At 43.6% G+C, this 24,946-nt stretch overlaps 1 protein-coding gene across 3 annotated transcripts in view; it reads left to right on the top strand.

Annotated features, from left to right (window-relative positions):
* MXI1 (MAX interactor 1, dimerization protein) overlaps nt 1–24,946 on the top strand; it is a 55,002-nt gene that overhangs the window by 18,945 nt on the left and 11,111 nt on the right. For all 3 annotated transcript variants that reach the window (XM_059476721.1, XM_059476720.1, XM_059476722.1), the window contains exon 3: nt 7,988–8,017. In XM_059476721.1, the coding sequence (XP_059332704.1) occupies nt 7,988–8,017 (30 nt within the window). The remainder of the gene's footprint in view (nt 1–7,987; nt 8,018–24,946) is intronic.

Raw genomic sequence — 24,946 nt, 5'->3', positions numbered from 1 at the left:
AAAAAGCCTCACTTTCCCCAGTGCATCTGAAGGCAGTTTCTTGAGGGCAGAAGATGTGTGTTTGCAGAGAAGTACATGTTCCCCAAACAGACTGCTGCACTGCAGAGGGCACAGCCTGGGCTATTTCTGGAAGTGACCATCTTCCTCAAAAGGGTAATGTTATGTGTGGGAAGAACACGTTACAGGGCAGGGCCTGGCATGCTGGGCCTTGGATCATTTCCTGAGCGTGCTGCAGAAAGGCTGCACGGTCTGGGCACGTCAGATGACCTACATGGCTCCTGCCATCTGCACATTGTGTGGTTCCCACCATCTGTACATTGGGGTAATGCACACACTTTTCTAATCCTAGAAGCTTTTCTAGAAGCTACAGATGTTTTGGAGCATGTAACTGTTTTAAAGAAGATGAGACTTAAGCTCCTGAGTTTTCTAGGTAGATTTGAAAATTGCCTCCTGTGTCTTTATTCTTTGTCTATGAGCCACTGCAATGCAGGTACCAGCAGCTGGGAGGCTGGCTCTGATGTGGCCTTGGAAGTGGCCAAGTCCCTGACCATGTAGTGAGACTCACATATCCTGCTGGAAGTCAGCAGGACAGGGACAGCATAGAAAAGTGCTTGTATTTTCCTGTCCTCATTCTTTGTCATGCTCTTCCTTGTGCATGGGAGAGCTTGGAAGTGCATGGTGACATTTTTCTTCAGCAGATCATGAAATACACAGTTTTGTCAATATATTAAAAAAAGGCAAGAAACTGTTTACAAGAAGCTCAAACTCCCGTGCATCATGAATCACAGACAAGAGTCTTGCAGTGGTGAAGGCAAAAATATTCTTCTTCCTGACATGTGAGAATCTGCCTGAATTGTCTGAGTTCTAAATTGTTAGGGAAGATGTCTGCTGCATGTCCAAGGAGGATGGACTGGGGTTTCTCTACTGAAATGGCTGAGGTACTTCACCAAGTGAACATACATCAGCCTTTGTGTCTGATCTGTGTGTACCAGCCCCCTTTGACGTGGTTAACTGTGGGCTGGGAAGAGAAGGAAGTGGTTTCTGTAGGACTTTTGCTCACTTGTGGCAGGAGTTAGAAGGCAGACATATGGAGCAATGAATACACTTTGGAGAACTTGCTTCACTCTTGGCTGATGTCAGCTGCCCAGTGTCCAGTCAACAAGCCCCTTTCAGGCCAGCTTGTTATGGGAGACCCCAACCTGTCTGTTCCTCACACTGATCTTTTCCAAGATATGAACCTGGGATCTGGACTGTGGAAGTGCTTGTGGTGCACAGCCAGGGGGGCCACCAGCAGGGCTTGTGCTTAGATCATGCAAAGTGGCCTAGAAAACAAAGTCCTTGGAGTCTTCATGGAAGTGCTCAGAGGGACATAAAGATGCAATTCTGATTTTTCTGTTTCTTAGCTTTCAGTTTGGAAAGTGAGGATGCATGAGAATAAATGTGCTTGTGAGCTGCCCAGCCACTGCTCTCAGTGAGCCTGTCAAAAAGCCTGTAAGGAAAGCTCCAGTTCTGTATTCAGAGCAGGGCTTGGCTTGAGGCCACACGTTGAACAATGAAGAGAAAACAAAATATTGAATAGCTGCTTGTTCAGCAAACCCAGTTCCTCTTGGCCCTACAGGGCCCTGCATGAGGACAGTTTTCCTCTAGCATTTGGGGCTAGGAGGAGCATGTAGGGTCTCAGGTGGTGCAGGAAAAAGCCCACACCAGCACACTTGCTCCCAGCCTGCACAGTGGGGAGGGAAGCCAGCTGGGGACTTCTTTGCTGGCCCCAGACTGCAGCACTGAATGCAAACAACATTCCTGCTGTTATGTTGCCTGGCCTGGAAAACCTTTCCCTGCAGAGTGCCACCTTGTGCTGCTTATTAGGATGTTATTCTGGTTTGGGGGAGCTCAGCTCTGGAGCTGGGATAAACTCATGGTGCTCAGCAAGGAGGAGCTGTCTTCCTGCTCTTTTCTCCTGTGTGCTGAAAAAGCAGAACATGCACTGTCAGAACAGTGTTGCTTCCTCAGATGAGGGTTATGTATGATACATCTTTTGGTTGAGTTTTATCAGTAAATTAACAGTGCTTTGTTATTGGCTCCCATTTTAAATAGTTCTCTGGCACTTTGTACAGTGGTGTTTGAGTCAAGTTAGCTCACTTAGCAGACAGTGGGCAAGACATCAAGGCTGGTTTAGGTTTGGGTTGTTGTTGATTGTGGGCTTTTTTCTCAGTTTCCCACTTACACTTCACAGTGGTTATGTGATTTTTTTGGGGGTATTTGACCCAAGAGTCAGATGGCATGAGTGTTCATGCTAGCTGTCTCTGGGATGCCTGAGAACAGCTACCTTATCCTGGGGTTCAGGGAACCCAAATTAAGTACCCTGCTCTGCCACAGGTTTCTTGTATGACCTTGGGAAAATTATTTCTAATTTCTGTGTATTGGTGTTGTCCCCCTGCATAAAAAGTATTACAGAAGACTTAATTTAGAAATGTTGCAAACAGAAATAATGGTTATGGGGAGCAGGTACCAAATTGAGAGAGGCTGTATAAATACTGTAGGTGACTTTGAATATATTTACTTCTTGAAGGGAAGCATGCAGTATACTTTTAAAAGTTGTTTTGACTGGGTCTTGCGGGACACTTTCCCAATACTGTGTAGAAACCCAGGGGTTGGTGGTTTTCTATAGCTGTGAACCACGTGGAAGAGTTCTCTTCTGCTCTTTGAGCTGAAAGCAGACTGTGGGGCCATTTCTCCTTTTCCAAAGATGAACAAACATGAACAGATGCCAGTACGGCTGCGTTCCCTTCTCTGTTGGAGACGGAGAATGTGAACTTTGGAAAGGTCTGGCTTGATCCTGGGAAAACAGCTTTGATCAGAGCCTTAGGAGGAATCTGATACTGTGTCCATCTAAGAGCCACAGAAAAGCTAGCCAGAGTGTGGGGCCAGCTTAATCTGGTGCATCTCCACTGACGTCAGTGAGAAGGTGAAACAGTCTGTTCCATCCCCTCACCTCAGCTCCTCGTGGAGAAGAATTTACTCTGGACCTCAAGGCCAGACAGTGTAGGGGGATCATGAGGTAGAAATGGTTTAAGATAATTTTTGTCTCTGGTACTGCTTGTAAGGAAACATTTCGTTAGATTTGCTGATATGCAAGACTGAGGTGATGTTCTTGTTAGACTTGAGGCTGCTACTTGCAGAGGGCATAAGGATGGCAGCAGAGGGACTCCTGCCCTGGCTATGCCATCTTCTGTTCAGCTGCATTTTGCTCCTCCTCACTGTAGGAGCTCATGGCAGTGTTGAGTACCATAAGTTGCTGTGTTCCCATGGCTCCCCTGAAGCTCTCTGAGGACCAAACTTCTGGGCCTCTCCTAGGTGAGGAGGGTTCACAGCTCCCTTAGAAAGGGCCCTTGAGCATCTCTGTCTGGGCAGGAAGAATTAACTCTTGTGCAGCCTTCATTTGTCTTGCCATTGGGCTGGAAGCCTCACGTGCTGCTGCTGAAGGTTCTTTGTGGGTTTCCCAGGCTGGCTTCTGCCCTGGCTTCATAGGCTCCTGTGGTGTTGATCCACTTGGAACCCTGGCAAAGCACTGGCAAAACACTTCAGCCAGTAAGTTTTTTTTTGTGGACACAGGTGGGTTTAAAATGTAAAAAAGCTGTTGACCACCCTTATTTTCCATGATTTTATTTTGTCATTTTTGAGGAAGAACTTGCATAGAGAGCAGTAATGTAGTTCACTGGTTTCAGAAGGATTGGTTATTCTTGGCCTGAAGAATGGAAGAAGGCATTTCCTGCAGGGGAATTTAGTGGCCCAGTGAATGGATGTCAGCTGAGCCAGAAGGTGGGAAGGGTCTGTAAAATGAGGAAGAATGAGATTGTATCTGGTGTGATGATGCAGAAGCAGGAGACATAGCTGAACCTGAGTGAAGTAAGACAAGAAAGCAGCTGGCCTGGTGTGCACATGAATGTTCTTGTTTTGCTAAACACGATTCAGGTAACTCTACCCTAGTTTTCACCAGCTGTGGAATATTTCTTTCATTATTAAACTCTTGATAAAGCTGAGTGTGGTGAGTGAATTTGGAGAAGCACCAGGTCCGTGTAGGCATTAAAGATGTATGGGAGGAGCCCCTTACTTGTAGCCAGCAGCACCCTCTGAGACAACAGTCTATCTGTTGTGGTGCAGATGGAGCTCTTGGAGTCCTAGACTCCTCTGGAGCCAGGAGCTGATGCCAGATTCAGGCAGGAAGATGACCAGGTTCAGGAGAGATGACAGATCGTGGGGTCTAAATGCCATCTGTGTATTGCATAGGACAAGGGCTCTCAAGGACTGTGTTCTCCTCAGCAGAAAATAGTTACCTCACTGAGAACCCAAACCAAAATGCAGATGTTCTGCAAATGCATGTATTTGCCCATTTATCAATAATAAATGTGTAAACCAGAAAGGTCAGCTGTGTTTAATGTCATGTGGCAGCTTTGTGATTTTAATTACAGTAAAAACCCCAATGACAAATGAATTCAGTGCTCTTTAGAGCTTGTTCCTTTCTGCTGCAGTTAGTTGTGTTGCCTTACCTGTGCTTGGGCAAAAGTTGGGCTGCCTCTGCCATGGTAGAAGAAATTTTATTTAAATAAAGAAAAATGGGGTAAAGTGCAAATTACTTGCAGGTTCAGATGTACTGGGGGACTTCAGTGGAGCTTAATGTTTCAACAACACCTTGTTACTGTGTTGGATAGCAAGGTTGCAGACAATATCACTGTAACTGGCACAAAAAGGTTGTTGCATTTGACCTTAAATTAGAATGACTGACAATTTCTGCTTCCCTCTTTCTTCCCATTCTGTATGCAGTTTCAGGTATCTGGGGTATATTGGGATAACTTGACTTTGTCCTCTTTCAACTTTTTGTTGCATAGACAGGGACTGCTCTGCTATTTTTGTTGTTGTTTGCTTGACCCCTTTATCTTAAGCTTCTGAAACTCATTCTTGATCTTTTCCCAAGCTGTTTTCAAAATGTAGTGAGCAGGATCCTCCTCCTTAATAACATTTCCTCAGTTTTTAGGAGTAGTTATCAGTTTGGATGTTTTAAATTGACTGCTAAAGAATGACTCCTGTAGAAACCTGACTTTCAAATGAGGACCCTGCAGACAGTTTGTGCTGGAGCTACTTTTAAATTGCAGCTGCCGTTTTGAGCAGTGCCAGTACATGTGCTTGGTCTTTTGTTTTCCCCTCTGAATGTGTCCATACCCCCCGGTCTGGTTTCAGCTTTGCAGGTTCTGCCTGCCCTGCCCACCTGCCAGCAGGGATGTGAATTCCCCTGGTTTGTGTCCTTGTTCCCTGGGTGGCACAGGCAGTGGCTGACTGTCACAGTGGCACACTGAGCACGCTGGTCACTTGCTGCCCTACAGCCAGTGTTCCCTGAGTTTTGGCAATAGTTTTCAGCTGTGGTGTTCATCCTGTACCCATCAAAAAGCTGGTGATAGTGCACCAGGATGAGGCCTTGATTTCAGTCTGCTGATAGTCTCTAAGTTCTCAGTTAAGAGATAACACCAGCTCAGTTCAAGAGATCCAGTTACATTTGTTTCTGTACCCATTTAAGACACTTATTTTTCTGACTTGTATCAGTAGAGGCTCCTCCACTTTTTTCCACTTCACTGACAGCACTGTCCTTGTTTAACTCCAAATAAATCTTAGTAACACGTGCAGCCCAAAGATGAGGGGTAAAAACAAATCTTTAGATTAGGAGCTATAGAAAATGAAATGGGTAATGAACAGAAGAGAGAGGATTGTTTCCCTTTCTGTGTTGTCCAAGCAAAAGGAAACTGTCACAGAAAATTTAAATTAGTGAATGGTGATTGTGGGGAGCAGTGCTGGACTTTTTTCTTGAATTTGGGTGAAATAAAAAATTAAAACTTTTCCAGATGGTCCTAGTGAGACCAAGCAAAACATAGGCAGGTAAGAGAAGAAGCCTCCCTGTAGGATTGATTCAATACTACTGAGATTCTTTCATTTGCATTCAGCTTCAGTGGAAGGTGTGTGTGGGGGGGAATTGGTTTTTTTCCTTGCCACAGCCGTGGTTAAAAGTCACAGTGAATATTTCCTGACTTGGTGAAAAGCCTGTGACCTCTCTCAGTTGTCTTGTTCATCAGAAGGCAGATAGGTAATAAAGAGTCTCCTGTGTGAGAGGAGTAAGGAGAACCTGCTGTTTTAATTTTGTTCACAGCAGTAGGCCAAACTTTGTTCTTTCAGTGCTGGCCTTGGTAATTGGCTCGATATAATACAGGAATTCAAGCCATTGCATATCTTTGGCCTTAAAACTGCTAATGTCATAGCCAAGAAGAGTGCAGAGTCTCCTGCAGGAGCATACAGTAAAGAAGAACAATAAGCATGTTTCAAACTATGTATGGGCAGTGGTTCTAAAGGGCCTCAGCTCAGTCCTGATGGGTTTATTTGGGTCCAAGTTGCCCAGACAAAGGATTTTGCTGGTTTAGACTCAGAGAGGTTGGGGTGGGGGGTAGGGGGAGTTGATTTGGGAGACTTTCTGGACTAAATGTTATATTCATGTTTCTGATTCCTGGGAGCCAGAATGAAGGCATCCACTGCTTTAGGGAGGGAATTCAGGAGTTTTCTCAAGATGAAGAGTTTGACTATAGTGTGCCTTGCCTTTAGGGTGTCCCATCCCATGTCCTGCTGAGCAGGGTGGCTTGCACAGGTGTATGCTAACATTTTGTTTTTCCCCTGCTCTCAGCCATGGTCAGCTAAGGCTCATTTACCTTGTTTGTTGCAGACATCCACAGTTTAGTAATCATTTTCAATGCAGTTCTAACACCTGTTAGGCACTCCTCCTTCCTTTTTTTGGAGAAGCATTTAATTATGACAGGGTTTCCCTTGGAGCACATCCTCCATTCAGTTCCCTAATTGTAGAATTCTCTGTGGGATTCTCCAGATGGGGGATAGAGGATAATCTTCTCAGAGCTCCGGAAGAAATGTGATGCCAAATTAAAGAAAATAGATCCTTTTTATTAAGCTCTTGGGTTCTTTTTACTCTTATTTTAAGGTGACCTTCTGTTGAAGAGAAATGTTGGACAAATGGCTACCTTTTAAATAATCCTCAACAACCTTACCTGGGTTAGATTAGAAATCCTGAATGGATTTAAACTTTTTTTGCCACTCATTCTATCATCACAGAGGCAAGGAGAATGAACTTGCCTGTTTCCCTTTTGTTTCTAGCTGGTTTCATTTCCAAGCTGCAAAGCTCCAATTTAAGGAATACTGGCAGTGTGCTTGGCGTGGTGGGCAGGTATAAACACAAAGCCCCCTCCTTTGTGGAGCGTCACAGTGTCACTTTATGGGTCACTTCACTGCATGCTGGTGTTGTGGCAGTGCTGTTCCCATCCCCAAGGGCTTTCCAGGCATCCTAAATGTGCTGTGCAGTGCCAGAGATGTTTGCAAACAGGGCACTACTGGCTACCCCATTTTGTGCCCCAATGCTGGCCATGTCTGCTTCTGCTAAATTGGCTAAATCTGGCATGTGATGGCTGAAGGGCTCCAGGGGCTGTCCCTCCAGGGCCAGTTCTGCTGGAAGGAAGGTTCCCATGTATTTGATGCACAAATTAATTCTCTATGAGCTCCTGCATTAGAAGATGATACTGATATTTTTATAGCGTGAATGAAGAAATTAAAGCACAAAGAAACAACTTCAGTCCTGTACTGAGTTGGTGGCAGTGCCAGGAGTCTGGAAGTGACAGGCTCTGGTCCCTTGTTCTAATCATTGCCTCTCTTTAAAATTTTGTGTGCATTTAAGTCTCTAGGGAACATTTTCTTTAGCAGTAAGGGTACCAGCATTTGCACTGGAGGGAAGGAACGTCTTGTCAGCAAGGTTATAGATTTTAATGTATGTAGTTGGTTGGCTTTGCAGTATGATGTGCCAATGGGGATGTGTACAGCTTGCAGCAGTTGAACTTCAGTGCTCAGAGGTCAAAGGTGGCTAATCCAATTTTTTTTTTTTATTTTCCAGGTCTACGCACAACGAACTAGAAAAGAACCGGTAAGTAGCTAATGAGCTGAATTCTAAAAAATGTAAGCCTGGTGAGTGTAATGTGCTTTGACCTTACTCATGCAGGTGCTGTTTGATCAGCTTAGACAGCTGTGAGTGACCACGCTGCATCATGTAGTTTTCAAAGTTGGGGGGAAGACACAAAAAGATCTGAAAAAGAAGCTTTGTTTTTGGTTGGGTTTTTTTTTCTCTCTCTCTGAAAAGGCAAGAAGTGACCCAGTTTTGTGACTAATCTGTATGCAGAGTAAATACCGTTCTTCTCCTGACACAGTGAAATCTGATTGGGGCACTTTCCATACATGAGGTTGCTACGGGATCAGGTTTCTTGGGCGCTGGGTACTATGTGTTACCATGAACCGAAGGGCAGAGCCCTGTGCTCTGCACCCTCTCCCCCCACCCTGCACTGGGTTGTCACAGTCTCTGTAGCACAGAAGAAAATACCATTGTCCAGAGGCTTGGAGCTCTGGCTACCTGTGCTCCTGCAGAGACTCTCCTAACCTGTTCTAGGGTTGTGCCTGTTTATCCTTGAATCTGATGTTTTAGCAAGCCCTGCAGTTTTGTTACTTGGCTGGCTCTTCTAAATGACTCAACCCTTTTGTAACAGGAGTTAAAGTAAGATAAATACCGTTGAGACAAGGGGAGCCAGTTCACACAGAGATCAGATTATCGCCTTCCATTCAGGATGCTATAGTTAAGGTTGTGTCAGGGTTTCCATTATAAACTTATCTTGGCTCTTCTGTGGGATTTTAGGGGGGCTGAGGGTGGGTGTCTGTGTTTTCTGTGGCTGCTGTAACAAAGGCGGTGCTTTGGCCAGCTGCTCCTATGAAGAAACCCCCAGGGTTGGAAGGAAAGCTGAGTCTAAATAGGTTGATTGCCTCCTCTTCTCTCTTAGCAGCCATCATGTAACAAGGGATGGGAGTTCTGTGAGGATGGCCAAAGACACACAGAGCTTTGAGCCAAGTGTGTATTTTCGTTCAGACAAGGTCTTCCCCTGTGGCTTCAAGGGAATTGGAGCTGAGTACCTCATAAATTGTGTTGCCTCAGTTTCCCCCACATCTGCCTCTCCCTAGCAGCAGCAATGCTGGGAAGCAGCTTGGCCTTTGCATGGTGTGGGTGTTTTCTTCCAGCCTGTGCTTCTCCCTCCTGGTATTTTTGAGTATCTACAGAATCGCCATGGTCTTACCTCTCTGGGTTGATGCAGGGAAGGTTTTTTATTTGGGTTGTGTTGCTCCCTGAGCTTCAGCCTTTCCAGTCCCTGGCTGAGCTGTGTTGAGGAGTGTTGGCTCCTGGGTTTTCCAGTGCTCTCTCTGGTTCTATTTACCAGTGAGGGAAAGGAAATGCAGTCCTTGGGTCTGACCCAGAACTGAAGGTGCTTTTTTCTCCATGACAACAGTAAACCGTCACTAATCTTCAGTGTGCTTATTTGCATATCTAATTGTTACTGCTAATGCTGCTTTTACTCAGTGCAGCTTTAGAGCAGAATTGTTTCCATCTTTCCCTGGACCAGCCTGGTCCTATCACATTGGCCAAGTTTGCATGGATATGTGATCATCTTCTTCTAGCCTGAAGGCAGGCAGCAAAACTTCAAATTCTTAGCAGCCAGTGTTACATACTTACTGTCCAGCTAAGGACTCTGTCAGCTGATGGGATGGGGATGTGCTGGGTATCAGTTGTCTGTGTGAGTTGAGGAAGTTCTTGCCTTGATTCCCTGTCTTTAACTGAGGACAGTTACATTCTCTGAGGTGGGGATACCATAAGGATTAACTATTGACTAGCATGTCAGAAGTGTTACTTGTGAGAGGAGTGTTACTACTTGAGCTTCCCCTTATGCCTCCTTTTCCTCAATATTGACAAGGTGTTTGCTTGTTACAGAATTTCTCCTTCCATTTTCAGTCGGTGTAATATCTCTCTCTTCCTCTCCTTTTGTCTGTTATTCTCCTTAGTCCCCACCTGCTCCAGGCTGAAGATTCCTAACCATCAGCCTTCTCAGCAAGGTCTTTCCTCCAGGGCTTCCCATGCCGGGGCACTGTATTCCAGGTCTGTCTCAGACATGGTTTTAGAAGCCTTTGGTTTTCATCCTTCTGGGAAGGGCACACATTTGATCATGTTGGGTGCTCTGTACAGGCAAACTCCTGTATCTGGGAACTTTGCTCAGGAGTCTGATGTTCCTGGTTTGGGATTGTCTGTCCCTTGATGCAGATGCTGTGGCTTGATCAGCTGCTCCCATCTGCAAACCCAGCTAGATGCTGTGATGCCCTTGCTGTGTTTGCAGTGTTCATTACCAGTGATTTGGGCAGCGAGTTGCATACTGGAAGCATTTATTTTCAAACTCCACATCAGTGTTTTCTGAGTGAGGGGGATTGTTTCCTGTGTTCCCCAGCTCCTTTTTTTATTTGCTGTGTTGTTGAGTTTGTCAGTGTCTCCAGACTTAACTGTTGCAGATATAAAAGCCCTGATACTAATGGCTTTGTGGCTGACAGGTGCTCATTTTCCCTATTATTTGAGATTATTCCTTCTGAATCTCACTGTTATCTCTATTATTGACACACACTATAATTTTCAAAATTGTCCACTATTAGGTCTCTGACTCTGTTTTTTTCTCTTCTTGTCTGTGAACAGCAGTCTTCTTATGTTCAGTTAAATTTTGGTTTAACCCATTCAACAATTACACAGAGTTTGTTTTAAGCAGTAGCAAGAGAATATTAGTAAAACAAAATGCTCTCCTCCTTTCTGAATATGTGATTTAACTTGGACTCAGTATTGCAGAGCTGATGATGTTTTAGTATGTACCACTTTAATGTAGAAAACCTTCTAAAAATGTGTTTTAAAAAAATTAAAAGAATTTTTTAAGGTTTACTGCTTGAAAATATTTTGCTCCAGAACACTCCACTGGTTCTGCTAAGGAGCTGTTTGATTTGGTACCAAACATTTACTGTAATATTTAAATGATTCCTCTTCTGGCTTTGATTTGGGTTTTTTAATTTGAAAAGATTGCAGTGACATTTATATAAGGGACTTCGTTTGTTGTAAAAGATTAAAGTTAATTTATACTTATTATCTGTCATTAATCCTCACACTGAAAAAATTTATTTAATGGGTATGTGTTTCAGTTTATCTCTGCTCAGGATGAGTCATAGATTGCATTTAAACAAGAAACCAGCATTCTTCTCATCTGCTGCAGTATGTAACTAAAATGATATTTTTTAGTCCTTTAACATGCCTACCAAAAAACCTGATGTGTAAGCAACACTCTGCATTGTTTTCTGAAGGAAAACAAGATAAAGTGTGTGACTGAAAGATGAAGTTTACAAGTGTAATATTTTCTCAAAAAGGATAACAACTGAAATCCAGGTTAAAGGTAAATGTTGTGTGTTATACAGACAGTGGTGTTAGCTGTTGTCTGTGAACATTTTAGACACATGCCAGCGTTACGAGGATGTGGTCAGTGTGGGATTAGGGGGAGATCGCAGCTCTGAGGTGACATCCTGCTGCTCTGTGAAGTGGCAGTTCTGGTAGACCAATACAGCAGTGATGTCTGTCAGAAATGTTACATCTCCTGACAGAGCAAGAAGGAGTTTTGTAATGCTGTTGATCAGATTTAAAAAATAAAAATCAAAAAAACCCCAGCATTTTTTTGTAGATCATACATTGTTCTATTAGGTTTTGATGATGATTGCTTTGTAATGCAGCAGAAGGAAGGAAAACAAAGCTGAGTAATTGGGTAAAGAATGAGTTATGAGAGCATATTTTTCTTATGGTAACAATAATTCAGTTCAAACAAAAGATAGATCAAGGAGGTAAAGAGGACTCGGGATCACTGAAAATAGAATTTTCTGAAGATCTTGCAGAATTTGTGGCTTTGCAAAAGTACATAATTTAGAAAGAAAAAGGAAAAAGTCTAAAGGAGACAAACTTTAAACCAAGTTGCTTAAAGTTTGTTGCATGTAAAAGCACAGAGTGAAGCGGTGTAACATCCTTTCTCTCTGATATCTTTTGACATGATCAGAAGCAAAGAAGACAGACACATAGCAAGGATCAAGTACTGTGGTTTTTAGCCTGACTCTTACCAGAATTCCCCATCTTGTGGCTCCTCACCCATTCTTTCTTTGACGTGAGAGACTATTTATTGCAGAGTGGTTTTCCAAGGCGGTTTCTCACCCAGAGCTGACTGTTGTGCTCAGTTGCCTATCTGAGGTAGTGGATAAGATAAAAAACCCCTACTGAAAGTTGAGGAGAGAACAGTGACCTGGGTCAGTTTGCACTGAAACATGGGGGCCTTCTGAGGCTCTGCAGCATTTGCACTGTTTCGTTCTGTTTCTTTAGAATAAGGGCTTTGAGTGTGTCTTAGGAAAAGCTTTTAAGGTAGAGCTTTTAAATAGTGTAGACAAGCTGTCTAGGCTGGGAAAGATAGAAGGAAGGGAAATGAAAGTATGGTGAATCCTTACTACTCTGAATAGACAAGGATGATTGTGCTTTTGTAGTGCTATATATGCTTGCCAAGGCAATCTGATCAGTGTTTGTCTTGAACCAGCTAATCAATGTGGTGTTGAGTTCTGTGCTATTTATCAGGAGAGCTGGAACAAGAAACAAATCCAGTAAATTTCATTTGTTCTCTGGAGTGAGCTTTGTTTTCATGCTAACTTCATGTAGCAAACGTTGACAGTACATATTGTTTTCCTCATTAATAAAACTTGGAACCTGTGATGTTCCTTGCAGCAGTCAAACCATATCCAGCACAGCTGAGCATGCATCTTTCTTTGACACATCCAAAGGTCAGAGCATGCACTGATCCAACTTGCTCCTTGTGGGAACTGTAGCTAAACTCTCCTGTCTCCAAGGCCAGTGTGGAACAAGAGCTGGAGGTAGTTAGCTGTCTTCAGCTCTGTTGTTTGGATGACAGATGCCTCTGTTTTCAGCTGGGACTAACAATTTTCAACAGAGCTGCAGCATGTTTCTCTGTTTTAGGAGATCTGGATAACTTATTACAGTGCTGTTGCTGTTTTTGCTTAACCTGGAGGGAGTGAAGCTGGTGGCTTTTGGAGTAAGGTTGTCAGAGAGCTGTTCTTTCTGGGTTTGTTCAGGCTCAGCCAGCATTATTTAGTGTCAATCTGCCTTTTGCTGTTTCTTGGCACTGCTCTGAGAACTCGCCAGTCACTGGTGTAACACTGGGGAAGGCTGACCAGCACACTTGCTCATGCAAAGTGCCTCCTTGGGCAGAAGCAGCATTTTGATTCAGTTGCAACTGGAAGTCTGCAAAGGCTTTGTTTCACACTGGCTGGGTTGCTGAACATTCTGAACTCTGAGTACAGCTGCTGCAAAGGGACAGTTAGTCTCCATGCCAAGATTTGAAGGAAACAAAATTATCCACATTTCATTTCAAGTCCTTTAGTACTGCTCATATAGGAATTTCTAGTTTCAATATGATTTATTTTTTATTCAAAGTGATGCAGTGAAGAATGTATGCATGCCTGTCATCCTCTCTGCTCCCAGATCTCTGCACCTCCCTTAGGAATCCAATAGCTGTTGAAGAAAGAAGAGGAAAAAAATGAATACTACTATTTTGGATAGTAGTCTGTCACAAACTGTCACAAAGAAAAATGTTTTTATTTCAACAATGTTGCACAATAAAATCACTGTTATAAGCCATTTTTCAGAAACAGATATTTATCACAAAGCCCTTCTTAACTAAGATGTGTTTGGGGCACTTTCTGATATGTTTTTCTCCCATGGTGTAGAAAGAACTGTCAGCACAATCTGTTTGGCCTTGTCATAATGGTCTGATGCTGAGAATCCTTTCATCATCCTGCCTTCCAGAAGGGAGACCTGAGAGGAAACCCCCATCTTCTGAAGAAATATTCTCTGCAGTCAGGTCTCTGCACCAAATCAGAGGTCACCAGTCTGCTTTGGAGTGCATCATTGCCAGCTGTGGTTCCTGAATCTCTTCCCAAACTTGCATCCTCAGATTTCTACTTGGGTGCATTGCCATTGTTTTGTTTCAGGTTGAACCCTCTCCAGTTCTGTATATTTATGGCTGTCCTCAAAAAATTATAAAGACTGGGCAAATACCCTCTCTAATCAGTGAGCTTGGACCTCTGGTCTCAAGTAGGAAGTCAAGCATTCAGCTTTCCTGGCTCCATTTTCAGTCGTGTCATGGCTCTGTACTTACCATCTCTCTCCTAAATGCATCTCTGGAGACTTTGCAGGCTTGCTATTTTTTTTTGTCCAGGGTGCTTTTTGAGGTGCTGAGAGCCTGCAGTCCTGATGCAACAACTTTTCTTGTTCAAGTGACTAACATTGCTCATGGGCCTGAAAGCATAGCTAAAAGCCAGTTGGGAATTTCTGCTGTAGGAAAGATGAGGTAATAGGAACATAATTTTGAGACTGATCACCTGTTAATGACAAATTTCAGGACCTTGTACTCTTGGGGCAGAAGTTGGAGTTGTATGTGTTGATCTACATCTGGTACATGTAATGATGTAGCCCATGCAGGTTTGTAATAACCAAAGGAAGTGGGGTAGGAAATGAAGGAAACATGCTTTTGTTCTCTTTTCTGTGTGTGGCCCATTTTTACCAAAGTATGACAGCTTGGATAAACTCTAACCTTATACTGCAAGGGAACATGGGAAGAATGGGATGCCCCACGTGTCTCCTGGTGTGGCCTGTGCCAGGTGACACATGCACAGAGCTGGTGCCTGATGGAGAAAAGGAGCAGGGACAAGGTTGCATTGACCCAGTCCTTTGATCCACAGCTTTATTGAGCTACATCTCTGGCTGGTTGCTTGCGTTTTCTCTCATTCACACAAGTTTCCCCTCTTCCACCTTCCTTCAAAACTTTATGCTCACTGCTTGTGTCCCTCTCAATGTCCTTGTGTCCCTCAGTGTTGGCCAGGGCCAGGAGGTGCTGCTTGACACCTTCTCCCCTAAGGCAAGAGAAGAGGGACACAGAGTGTAGGCAGGTTTGCTGCTTTGGAGGCAGCAGTATGGTCTAACTCCTAGTTTTGGATGCTGTGATAGTAAATGCAAGTGTGTGACAGGTGTTCACAACTTTGTCTGGGAAAGGAGGGAAGGGCTTCATCTTGCAATTGCTGTGGTTCTTGTCTGGCTGCAAATGGTGCTGATTACCCTGAGTAGTTTGCATAACTGTGGGCAAACAGACCTCACAGGTTTCCTCCCAAACAGTGCATGAGAAAACCATAAAACAATTAAATAAGCAATGTGGAACCAAGGGTCAGGAATTCTACTCACATGGAACAAGTGGATAACGTGGACAGGGCTATGTCAGGGGCATGGCAGAACATAGCAGTTGATGGTGTTACCTACCAGTGTCCCCTTCTGTCCTTGGGAGTTTGAATTTGTATGGAAATACAGATCATCTCTGCCTAGTGCTCTTTGTGGTTGTTCCTTACAGTGCCTGTGCAAAATTGGAGTATCCTGTTTTTCAGAGGTGAAACAGACTGTCTATTAGATGTAGGCTGAATCTCAGATAAAGACTTTGGATTTGTCTGAGTCTAAAGGAATGCAGAGGAATTCCTGCATGAGTCAGGTTTTCAGCCCAATGTTCCATTAAGAAGGCCTAGGGGCTGTCTTTTGAAGCTATACTTTATGGGTACACTGCTGCCTGAGCATCACTTCCCATTAGCCATGTAATAAGATTTTCTGTCCCTCTTGCCTGTTAATTATTTACCTTAGAGAGTACATTCATAAAGCAACATGACTTATTTAGGGGAAAAATGAAAAGCTCTTGCAAAGCATGGATGCCTTTTCTCTTTTCTCTCTCTTTTTTTTTTTTTTTTTTTTTTTTTTGCCTGGGAGTTCAGTGCTTATAAGGCTCAGGATGAAGAACAGATTGCTGTGAATGGTAGATTTTGCAAATGAGCATGTTCAGCTCACAAAAGGTGAGGCAGGAAAGGGGATGTAGCAGTTACAGAATGATCTTGTAACTGTCTGTACAAGGGTTTCTGCACACGAGGAGCTGAGGGAAAGGAGGATTGGTACAGAAAAGCTTATTCATGAAGCCACCAGTGGAAACAGGACATGAGTTTGAAATGCAGCATTACTTTTATAGAAGCAGACTCTGTGCATAGTATCAGTGGGTTCACACATGGCCCAGACTGATAGCAGCTCCTATGGTAAGGGTGTGGGTTTTATCATGGTAGGTAGTAAACAGCTGCACAAAATTTAGTCATGCTTGCAAAGTCAAGTGCAGGCTGCTATCTCTGAGTTGTCTGGTTGCTGAGCCAGGGTGGAATATCTAAAAGCATCTGAATCATTTAGAAGCACAGCTCTTAATGGCTCTCTGGTGAATGCTGCTCCTTCACTTGGGCAGTTGTTGCTCCTCTCTGGTTGTCTCCACAGCACTGTAGTTGTGCCGAGTCATTTGGGGAGCAGTGCCAAGGGTTCCTTACTGTCCAGGACAGTGAATAATGCAGAAACAAAAGGAGAACATTGATAGACACTGCTCTTCTTGTGTTTGTAATAAAAGGACAAGGACCCTTCCACATGGGTGAGGGCTGGCAAAGCCATACAACCAGCAGGAGGGGTATATGGAAAGGTTGTTGATGCCAGACTTGATTTTGCTGCTTATTTGCATACGGGAAGATGTCCCTGTGAGCATCCCAGGAAAGAAAAGGAACAGAACAGGAAGGTTCAGCCCTGAGGAGCCCACTGTGACTGTCACTAGCCTTGAAGAGGAGCCTGGTCAGCCACGAGTGTTCCAGGACCCGACAACAGGAAGCCACCAGCATTTCCGTGTGCTGCTGCAGTGTAGGTAATCTCCTCTTTCTCTCAGAGCTGGATTGTGCAGGAGGGATTGCTTTGGCTCCCCCAGGAAGTTCTGGGCAGTGTGTCCTCCACATTTCCCTCTCAGGAGAGACTTTACAGTACTACATAAAGACACAACCTGCTGAAGAGTTGGGTAATTCATTCCAATTCCACATGGTCAAGGCCCAGCCCTTAGATGGGAATTGTTGTGTTCCTTCTGGAAACTCAATGAAATTGTTCAAATGAGTCATTCTAAATGGAGGAGCAATGCAGCAGGTTGATTGTAGAAATCAGAGGCTAAAACAGAGGTTGCTTTGTATCTCCCATGTCTTTTATTTCCACCAATTTGGCCTTGTTCCCAGGGGTGGGTTGAGTTGTGGGTTGCCCAGTCAGGTTTTGCCCAGCTGTGTGGGAATCTTCCATAGAGCTTGGAAAATGCCATTCATGAGCTGCCCCCCGGTGATGCCAGGAGCTGGAGCGTGGGGCGAGTGCGCGCCTGTGCCCAGATGCACGGTTACGTGCAAGCACTCACAAAGAGCTTGCAGTTAAATGCACGTGCCCTTCTCTTTTTAACAGGGGAAGACAGCCCCAGCTGTGTATACAGCTTGGTGTTTCCCTTTGATCTGTGTTTGTTTCCAGTGTTTCTCATAGAGTGGATCCTGGCGCTCCTCAGAGCTGTCTGCCCTTTTCCAAGTTTGCAGCTGTGTAACTGCAGAGCTTGCTGGGGTGCAGGCAGTTTGGGTGGGGGGTTCCTCTTCCCTGCAATCCCTCCTGTTTTTTGCTTTGCTCCTGGTCTTTCCTTGCCAACCTGCACTGCAGGGAGCTGTCTCATTCTGCTAATGGAAACAGTGCTTTGCAGATGCCTCAAGATCCTCCCTTTTGCTTTGCCTGCTTGCTCCTACACACGTGGCATTAATGCCCTTTGCCAGCTGCAACTGCCACTCTGGAGCAGATCTTCTGCTCTCAAAGAGATTTCTGGAGACTCAGCATGCTGCCCCTGCAGCTGGCTCAGGCTCTGTATCTAAAGGAGAGCAAGAGACTGCGTTCTTCAGATTTCTGTGGTTTCTGAAGTTTTCTGAAGCTGTCAGGGATGGAGCTGAGAGGGGCCTACAGCACTCATTTGGTGCCCTCATCCCAAGGCAGGATAAGCTCCATCTAAAGCTTTTCTGGCAGGTACCAATCTAGCATGGCCTTAAAAGCATTTGACAGCAGGATTGCACAGGGAAACAGTGCAGCCTATTGCCCTCATTAACTGTGGTTACTGCTAGAAAGTTTTTTCTGATGTCTAAGAAGAAAATTATTTCAGCATTGTTCAAGGGAAGAAAAAAAGCTGTCCAAAGCTGAGTGCCTCTGTGAACGTGAAGTCTCAAATGCTGAATATAGCAGTCAACTTTCCTAGCAAGAATCACTCTGTTAGACCCTCAAAATATGCTGAGGAGTTCTGGCTGAGCTAGGCAAATGTGGGGAACAAATAAAATGGATCTTTTCTTTTTCCAATGTATGCATTTCCCACTTCACCTAACCCAAAGAGCAACTTTGATGTCAAAAAAAGTGGGAAACTGGATGGGAACACTTCATCTCCCGTGGATATTCTATGTAATATGACCCTCTTAGGAAATGTGCAGATCCTATTCTCTGTGGTGTGACCTCTTTTAAACTTCTCTTGGCTTGGAAGAGCAGCTTACAGGCTTGGTATTCACTGGAAAAAGCACATATAGGGATACATTTCAGTGAGGTGATTGCAAAAGGAGAGGAGAAGCAAAATCTTATGTCTAGTGTCATATACTTCAGGAAAACATGTGAAGGCTCTCTGGAGTCATGAGTGTCTCTTGGAGTTTCTGTGAATTGTGTGTTGTGGTGATCTCTGCACAGAGCACACGTGGTGGGGAAAGAGCAGAATGGGAAGGGGTTTGTACTGTGTGTTGGGCACACTGGAAGTGTTCAGCAGCTGTCAGAGTGGAAGGCTGTGCTACACAAGCAGGGGACTCCTGTAAGCCCTCCAGGCTGGCTCCCAGGTCTGTGCAGACAGCACTGGCTTGTGCTTTCCCTCAGCCATCCAGGAAAGGCAAATTGCACGAGATTCTTAAAGAATTTTTTATTTTTTCATTTCAACTGAGCTTTTTTTTTTTAATTGTTCTGTTATTTAAAGTGAAAAATATTATTAATATTGCCAACTCTTGTAATCTTCCCTACAATTCTGGTGATGCTTGGGGCAACCCAGCGCCCAGAGTTAAGTGTTTCCTATCCCCCACACAAAACCAATAAGCCAATATAACCTTTGTATTTAAAAAACAGAAAGAAGAGGAAACATCCTATGTAGGTGTTTGTTTTTTAGAATAGTGTGATGTCTGAGCTACTGTGGTGTATATTTTTTTAATGGGGCCTAAACCATAATGGGATTAACAGTTGGACATCAGAACTAAAGGGTTTTAAGAAGTAAAAAGCTTTATAACTGTGTGATTGCAGTGTCAACAATACAGCCTTCGTCTTGTCTTCCTGATTATGACTAAACTCCTTTGAAATTCCATCTTGAGAGTTTCTTGGGACAGAGATAACAGAAGACCTCAGACAGATTTTTGTTGCATATATGGAGTAGTGAGGAATTACTGATCCATTTTGGGAAATGTGGCCATGTTGTACTCTGAGCCTCATTAACTACCAGAGGAAGTTGGATGAATTGGCTTCCAGAGAATCCCAGACTTTTGGCTCTTCCCACACCTTTGTCATTGCTGGGCTACATGAGCTCCTGAAAACCAGGAGTAGCTGTAGCTGTGCAGTACTGTATGAAGGAATCAGGATTAGCTCCATTTTGTGGATGAGTGGGGTGTGCTTCAGTTCTGCAGGATTTCCCTGGGGTCATGCAAGCTGTCTGGGGCCAGGTCTGATTGTCACTCCAAGGTCCTGCTGCTGCGTCGCCCTTTCCTGCTTGTGGAAATGTCATCTCCGGTTTGCTGCTTTGCCCTTCCTGAAAGTGCCTGCAAGCTCTGCCAGCTCCTGCCTAGCACAGCACTGGGAAAGTCAAAAAGTTCCTCCTTCTGGTTTGTAGTTTGGCTCTCATGCTGAGGAAACCCACCACAGGCTCTCTCCAGGTGAATTGTGTTTGGAGAAAATGACCTTTTTTGTTGTTTTTTAGCTATGATTTTTAACAGCAGTGTTTTTTGAAACCAACAGGGAGTCATTCCAGGATGGGATGCAACATAGAAAATAAAATATCTGATTGGTGAAACAGTAGTGAATCTTGCCTAAGTTCATGAGGCCCTGAGAGTGACAGAAGCACTACAGAAGAGCAAGGAAGGAGGGTGTGACTGTGATTATAAAGTGGTGCTGCTGCAGGTATTTCTGTAAGGTCATGTGGTTATTTTCTTAATACTGCTCTGATAGCAGAGCAAATGGAAACCAGTTTCCACCAAACCAGAGGAGTAGGTGTTCCAGCTCCTCTCTCTTTTTCTTGTCTTTTAAAATAATTTTTCTTTCCAAAACAAGCCATGAACCTTTCAGTGTCTGCTTTGTTCCAAGTGGGGTCCTAACCCTTTTCCTGCTGGGAAAATACAGGGTCAGCTAGCATAAGGCAGCTAATCCTCCTACAAATGTTAGTTTACTCAACTACAGCTGTTCTTGGTTTGGAGAATCAAATTTGTATCCATTTGTGGCATTGAAGACCCAGACAGGGGTCATAATGGTCCTCTTTAGCTGATCAAAAGTTCACTAGGTAGAGCATCCTGTGCGTAATATAATGATTTTTGAGCCCTATTGAAAGCACTAGAAGTTTTGTAGTTGAGCTGAAGCAAATGGAGCAATTTGCATGTCTTACAGATACATTTTTTTTTTCTTGCTTCCAGCCCAGAGAAAGTTGTTTCCAAGCAGCCAGCTCCATGCTTTTTCCTTGTTTGAGGTTTGAGCCATCTTGCATCTCTTGGCCTTCACACACTCCTACAGGAGAGAAAGAAAATATAAGTAAGGTGCCCAGTTAAAGGGAAAGAGCAAGGCAGGGGGTTTGTGTTGTTCTTTCCCCCTGAGGTTCATATTGTTTTAATTTTCTAGACAATAAACTTGGCCCCTCTTTGGAAGAACTGTATTGAGAGAGTTTGTATTAGCACATCACACCACCTAAACAGAGGCAAGGTGTGTTTTCACACTCTCTGGTGCCTCCTTTCAAAAATTCTTTTTTATTCCTGGTACCTCTGTATGTGTGAGTTCAGGACATGGCTCACCTGCTGTCAGTGTGCTGGGAGCTATGCTCTGTTCAGGCTCCCTCCTGAGTAACAAGCATAGGTGACATGAGTTAAAACCATTTGTCACTTAATGTTAGCCAACTCATAGCCTCTTGAAATACACTATTGCTGGTTTTTCTGTGCAAAAATCCTTATATTCAGTACGAAAAGTACTGTTAGGATGTCTTAAGTTCTCCTTCCTACTGCTTTTTTTCCAAACATACATCAAAGAATGACCTTGGCTGGTAATTCATTTTCCCTGGGAAGTTTGAGGTTAAATTTAAAATAATTTTACAAGGTGAAATTACATGCACTTCTTCCCTTGTTCCAGATGTATGCCGTCTATACCTGAAAGGTACAGTAGATATTTGATGACTCCTTAAATATTTCTGACAGTGTGAAGAGATATTAGATGAAGAGCACATGCTTTCCTTCTGGCATAAAAGATTTTGTGTAAACAAGTATGTCAAATGGTCACATTCTTAAAATATACTTTCATTAGGAGTTTTCTTCCATGAGGTCAGCTTCAGAAAATAGATGCATGTGATTTAAAAAATCTTAGTGGCTATAACTTACCTGTGTTATTTTTTAAATTATGTTAATGACAAAAAGAACTTCTAGCACCAGATAAGAATTTATTCTTGATATTGACAAATTTCCTATTCATGATTTTAAAATCAGGAAATATGTTTTCCCAAATAACAAGTTAATAGAATCCTTTACTCTTTCAGTGATATACAAATGTCTGTCTTATGAAGCAGACCAGTCCCTGGCCACTCTCTGCTGCCTGCAGGGAAGCTCTCTGCTGCCTTGGGTTCTGCCAGGCTCAAGTGCAGGCATGGCTCTTCAAGGGTCCCTGCAGATCCTTTCTAATTCATCTGTTTTCTGGTGTGCACCATCTTTGATTTTTTCTGGAGAGGCAGGAAGGACCTGGTGGCAGTAGATCTGAGCTGGAGAACTTTGCCATTGCCTGGCAATTTTAGAGGCCATTAAGGATTATGGAGTGAGAGCATCTCTGCTTCTCAGTGTTTGACTGCAGAAGCCTTGCAGGAGCCCAAACACCTCTTCATTTCAAAGGCATTGTGCTTAGCCAGGAAACCTCTGAACAGAATAATCAAGAATAGCTGGAGAGTTTGGGAAATCTTGGCTATCTTTGCTGGTGACCTAATTCTAGCAGTAAAGCTGAAAATCCATAGATTGCAGCAAAGCAGGTTAGTGCCTCCTCTGCAAGGAGGCAGGTTCCTGATGAATGGCACAGCTGCTTTGCAGGCATGGTGGCAGCGTGCAGGAGGACTCTGCACTGACTTGGCTTTGAGCACACTGTGTATCCCTAGAAGGATAATTACAGTGGTATTAGTGAGAACCAGGGCACAGGACACCGCTGGCTATTTAAAGAGCAGGTCTATTTTTAACCACCTTTTAACAAAGATGGAGTTTTTATTAGACTGGGCTTTATAATTAACCAGCCTGGGTTGTCTGTTGATGTTTACAGCTTTCTTTGCATGTTCCCTGATAGTCAAATGCAGGATTGTCACCATATCTTATGGCCAGGGTAGGAAATTGCAATACCTGCATGTTTAGCAGCACATTGAAAAGTTGGTGGCAAATGATCTTTACCTACATGTGCCCATACAGGCAGCACCTGGGCTGTGTTCTCAAGTCAGAAGGAGAACATGATGTAAAGCATTTGTGGCCTGTGGTGGCTGTTGGGTTTAGAATGTTGTGAGCACAGCTCAGCCTAAAAGGGGTTTAGCTGGTAACATTGTCTTCTGTGCTACACTAAAATATAATATAATTATATTCACCAGAGATTAAAATACTCTCTGACAATGTCCAATATTGATAATAGGAGATCTTCAATATATAAATTCTGGGGAAAATCTGCTCCAGAGCATCTGTTGCTATTTGACATCTCTTAAAAAGTATCCAAATTTCTTGCAAGGAATGACAAAGAGGAGCTGGGAGGAGAAAGTGATGGACGAGCGCTGAGGTCAGTGTGAGATCTGTATGAAAATGAAGGGGTGAGAGAAAATGCCAGGCATTGATTGATTCCATTCCTTTGCTGGGCAGATGGCCACTTATGCTGCTCTCATCACCTTCTCATTGTGAAGCCCAGGTTATTGCATTTGATCTTTTTCTACTGAGTTGAAGCAGCCCTGTCTCATCAGTGCCTCTGAAGATCAAAGGGGTTATGAAAGGATGAGCAGTCGTGTTACCGAGCAACTGTGAGTTCATTCTGGAGGAGGAACCTTCCAAAATGGCATAATTTTTATTACTGTGAGCATCAGCATTCAAAAGTTTTTGACATTGCCTTTTCTAGTTTTGGAAGTCATGAGATTATAGGTAGCCTCTCTTTTTTAGAAATTGTTTTATACATTTAAATAAAGCTTCTGTCTTCTAGCCCTATAGTTCAAAGCAGGAAACCTCAAGATGTGCAACAAATAGGACCCAAAGGCCCAAAGTTATGCTGTGAATAAAATTAGTCCTGGATATATCACTTCAGCTTCAGAATCATAGTGTTGCTTTAGTATAATTATTTGGGATCTGCTTGATTTAGGAATTTGCCTTCAAAATCATAACATAATTAGGAGAGGCCTCTTAACAATATTCAGTTTTATACCCAGAAGGATCCCAGGAAATGCAGAGATTTTGACAGCTGTGTGATGCAGAGGGAGGTGGAGGAGCATGTCTTTCTCCAGGCTGCAGTAGTAGGCTAGAAAGATCCATGTTGGAATGGGCCAGTGGTGGCAAGACATCACTTGGCACAAGGTTTGTTGGTCTTGCAGCTTCTGTTTGCCAAGAACCTGAAACTCTTCCAAAGTTGACATCAGTGATGAGTGTTCCCATCTCGAAGTAATTTCTGTGTAAGGTGGCCACACACTCCCACTGCAGTGCAAGGCCACCCAGGGCTCAGGGACAGTCAGGGTTTGTAAAGCATGGACACTTTCAAAGTGTACAGTGGAGAGTGTGGGTGGTACATTTTCAGGTAAAACCTTGCTTTGTGCTTACCTTAAGGCTTGCAGCTTCTGTTGCAGATGGGGAGGAGGGTTTCTGTGCCCCAAAATCAGCCATTTTTCCTGAGTATTTCAGTTGCTTGGTAAGATGCTCCCTTTCCCGGGGTACCTGGTTTTGGTTTTGTCTCTGAGGTGGCCTTTGGACAGAGCTCTGCAGTTGTGGAGTACATCAGGACATTGCTGTTTGTATTTTGTTTCCACTTATGGCCTTGAATCACAACTCTGCTTTCTTATGCACTGTGCCACCCCTTATTTGCCTGGTGCATGGCTTGTGACCAGGCAGAGGCACGCTGATTTGTATGACTTGGAAAAACTGCATTGCTTTGGGGTTGGATTTTTAAATTATTTCTATTATAGTTTTACCATTTTTAGGTCACAGATCTCATCATTTGCAGTTTGTTTTTCCTTTGGCCTTGATTTGAGAACACAGTTGGGTGCACGTTCATCTCTAACTTTTGCAGACAGACCTGACATGGTTAAGATAAGGTTGAAAATGTTGCTTGTAGAACTTTTTTGTTCCTTTAAATTCCTATTTATAGTATGTTGTCAAGTCTTTTTATTGTTGGGATTAAATTTTCATTTCTTTATTTTAAATGGTAGAACTTTACATCTAAAAATTTAAAAATACGAAGGATTTTTTTCAGTTAATTTTTATGGCAGATGTTTTTGGTAGATCTTTACATCTAAAAATTTAAAAATACGAAGGATTTTTTTCAGTTAATTTTCATGGCAGATGTTATTAGCTTTTGGAATACAAATACTCATACGTGCCAGGGAGCCATCGGTAGAAATTGACTGGAAACAGGGTCAGATGAGCAAGTGTCCTCTTCCAGCTGGGAGCACAGGCACGAAAACAATCGTGAGGAGAGACCCGATTTAAAATCCGAAAGCAGGGCTTGTTGCGAGCGCTTTCAGAGCTCAGGTGGAGAACATGA

Source organism: Ammospiza nelsoni, chromosome 8, assembly GCF_027579445.1.
Source record: "Ammospiza nelsoni isolate bAmmNel1 chromosome 8, bAmmNel1.pri, whole genome shotgun sequence".
Taxonomy (NCBI): Eukaryota; Metazoa; Chordata; class Aves; order Passeriformes; family Passerellidae; genus Ammospiza; species Ammospiza nelsoni.
Note: the sequence above shows the minus strand (reverse complement) of the source record. Positions and strands in the feature narration are given on the sequence as shown.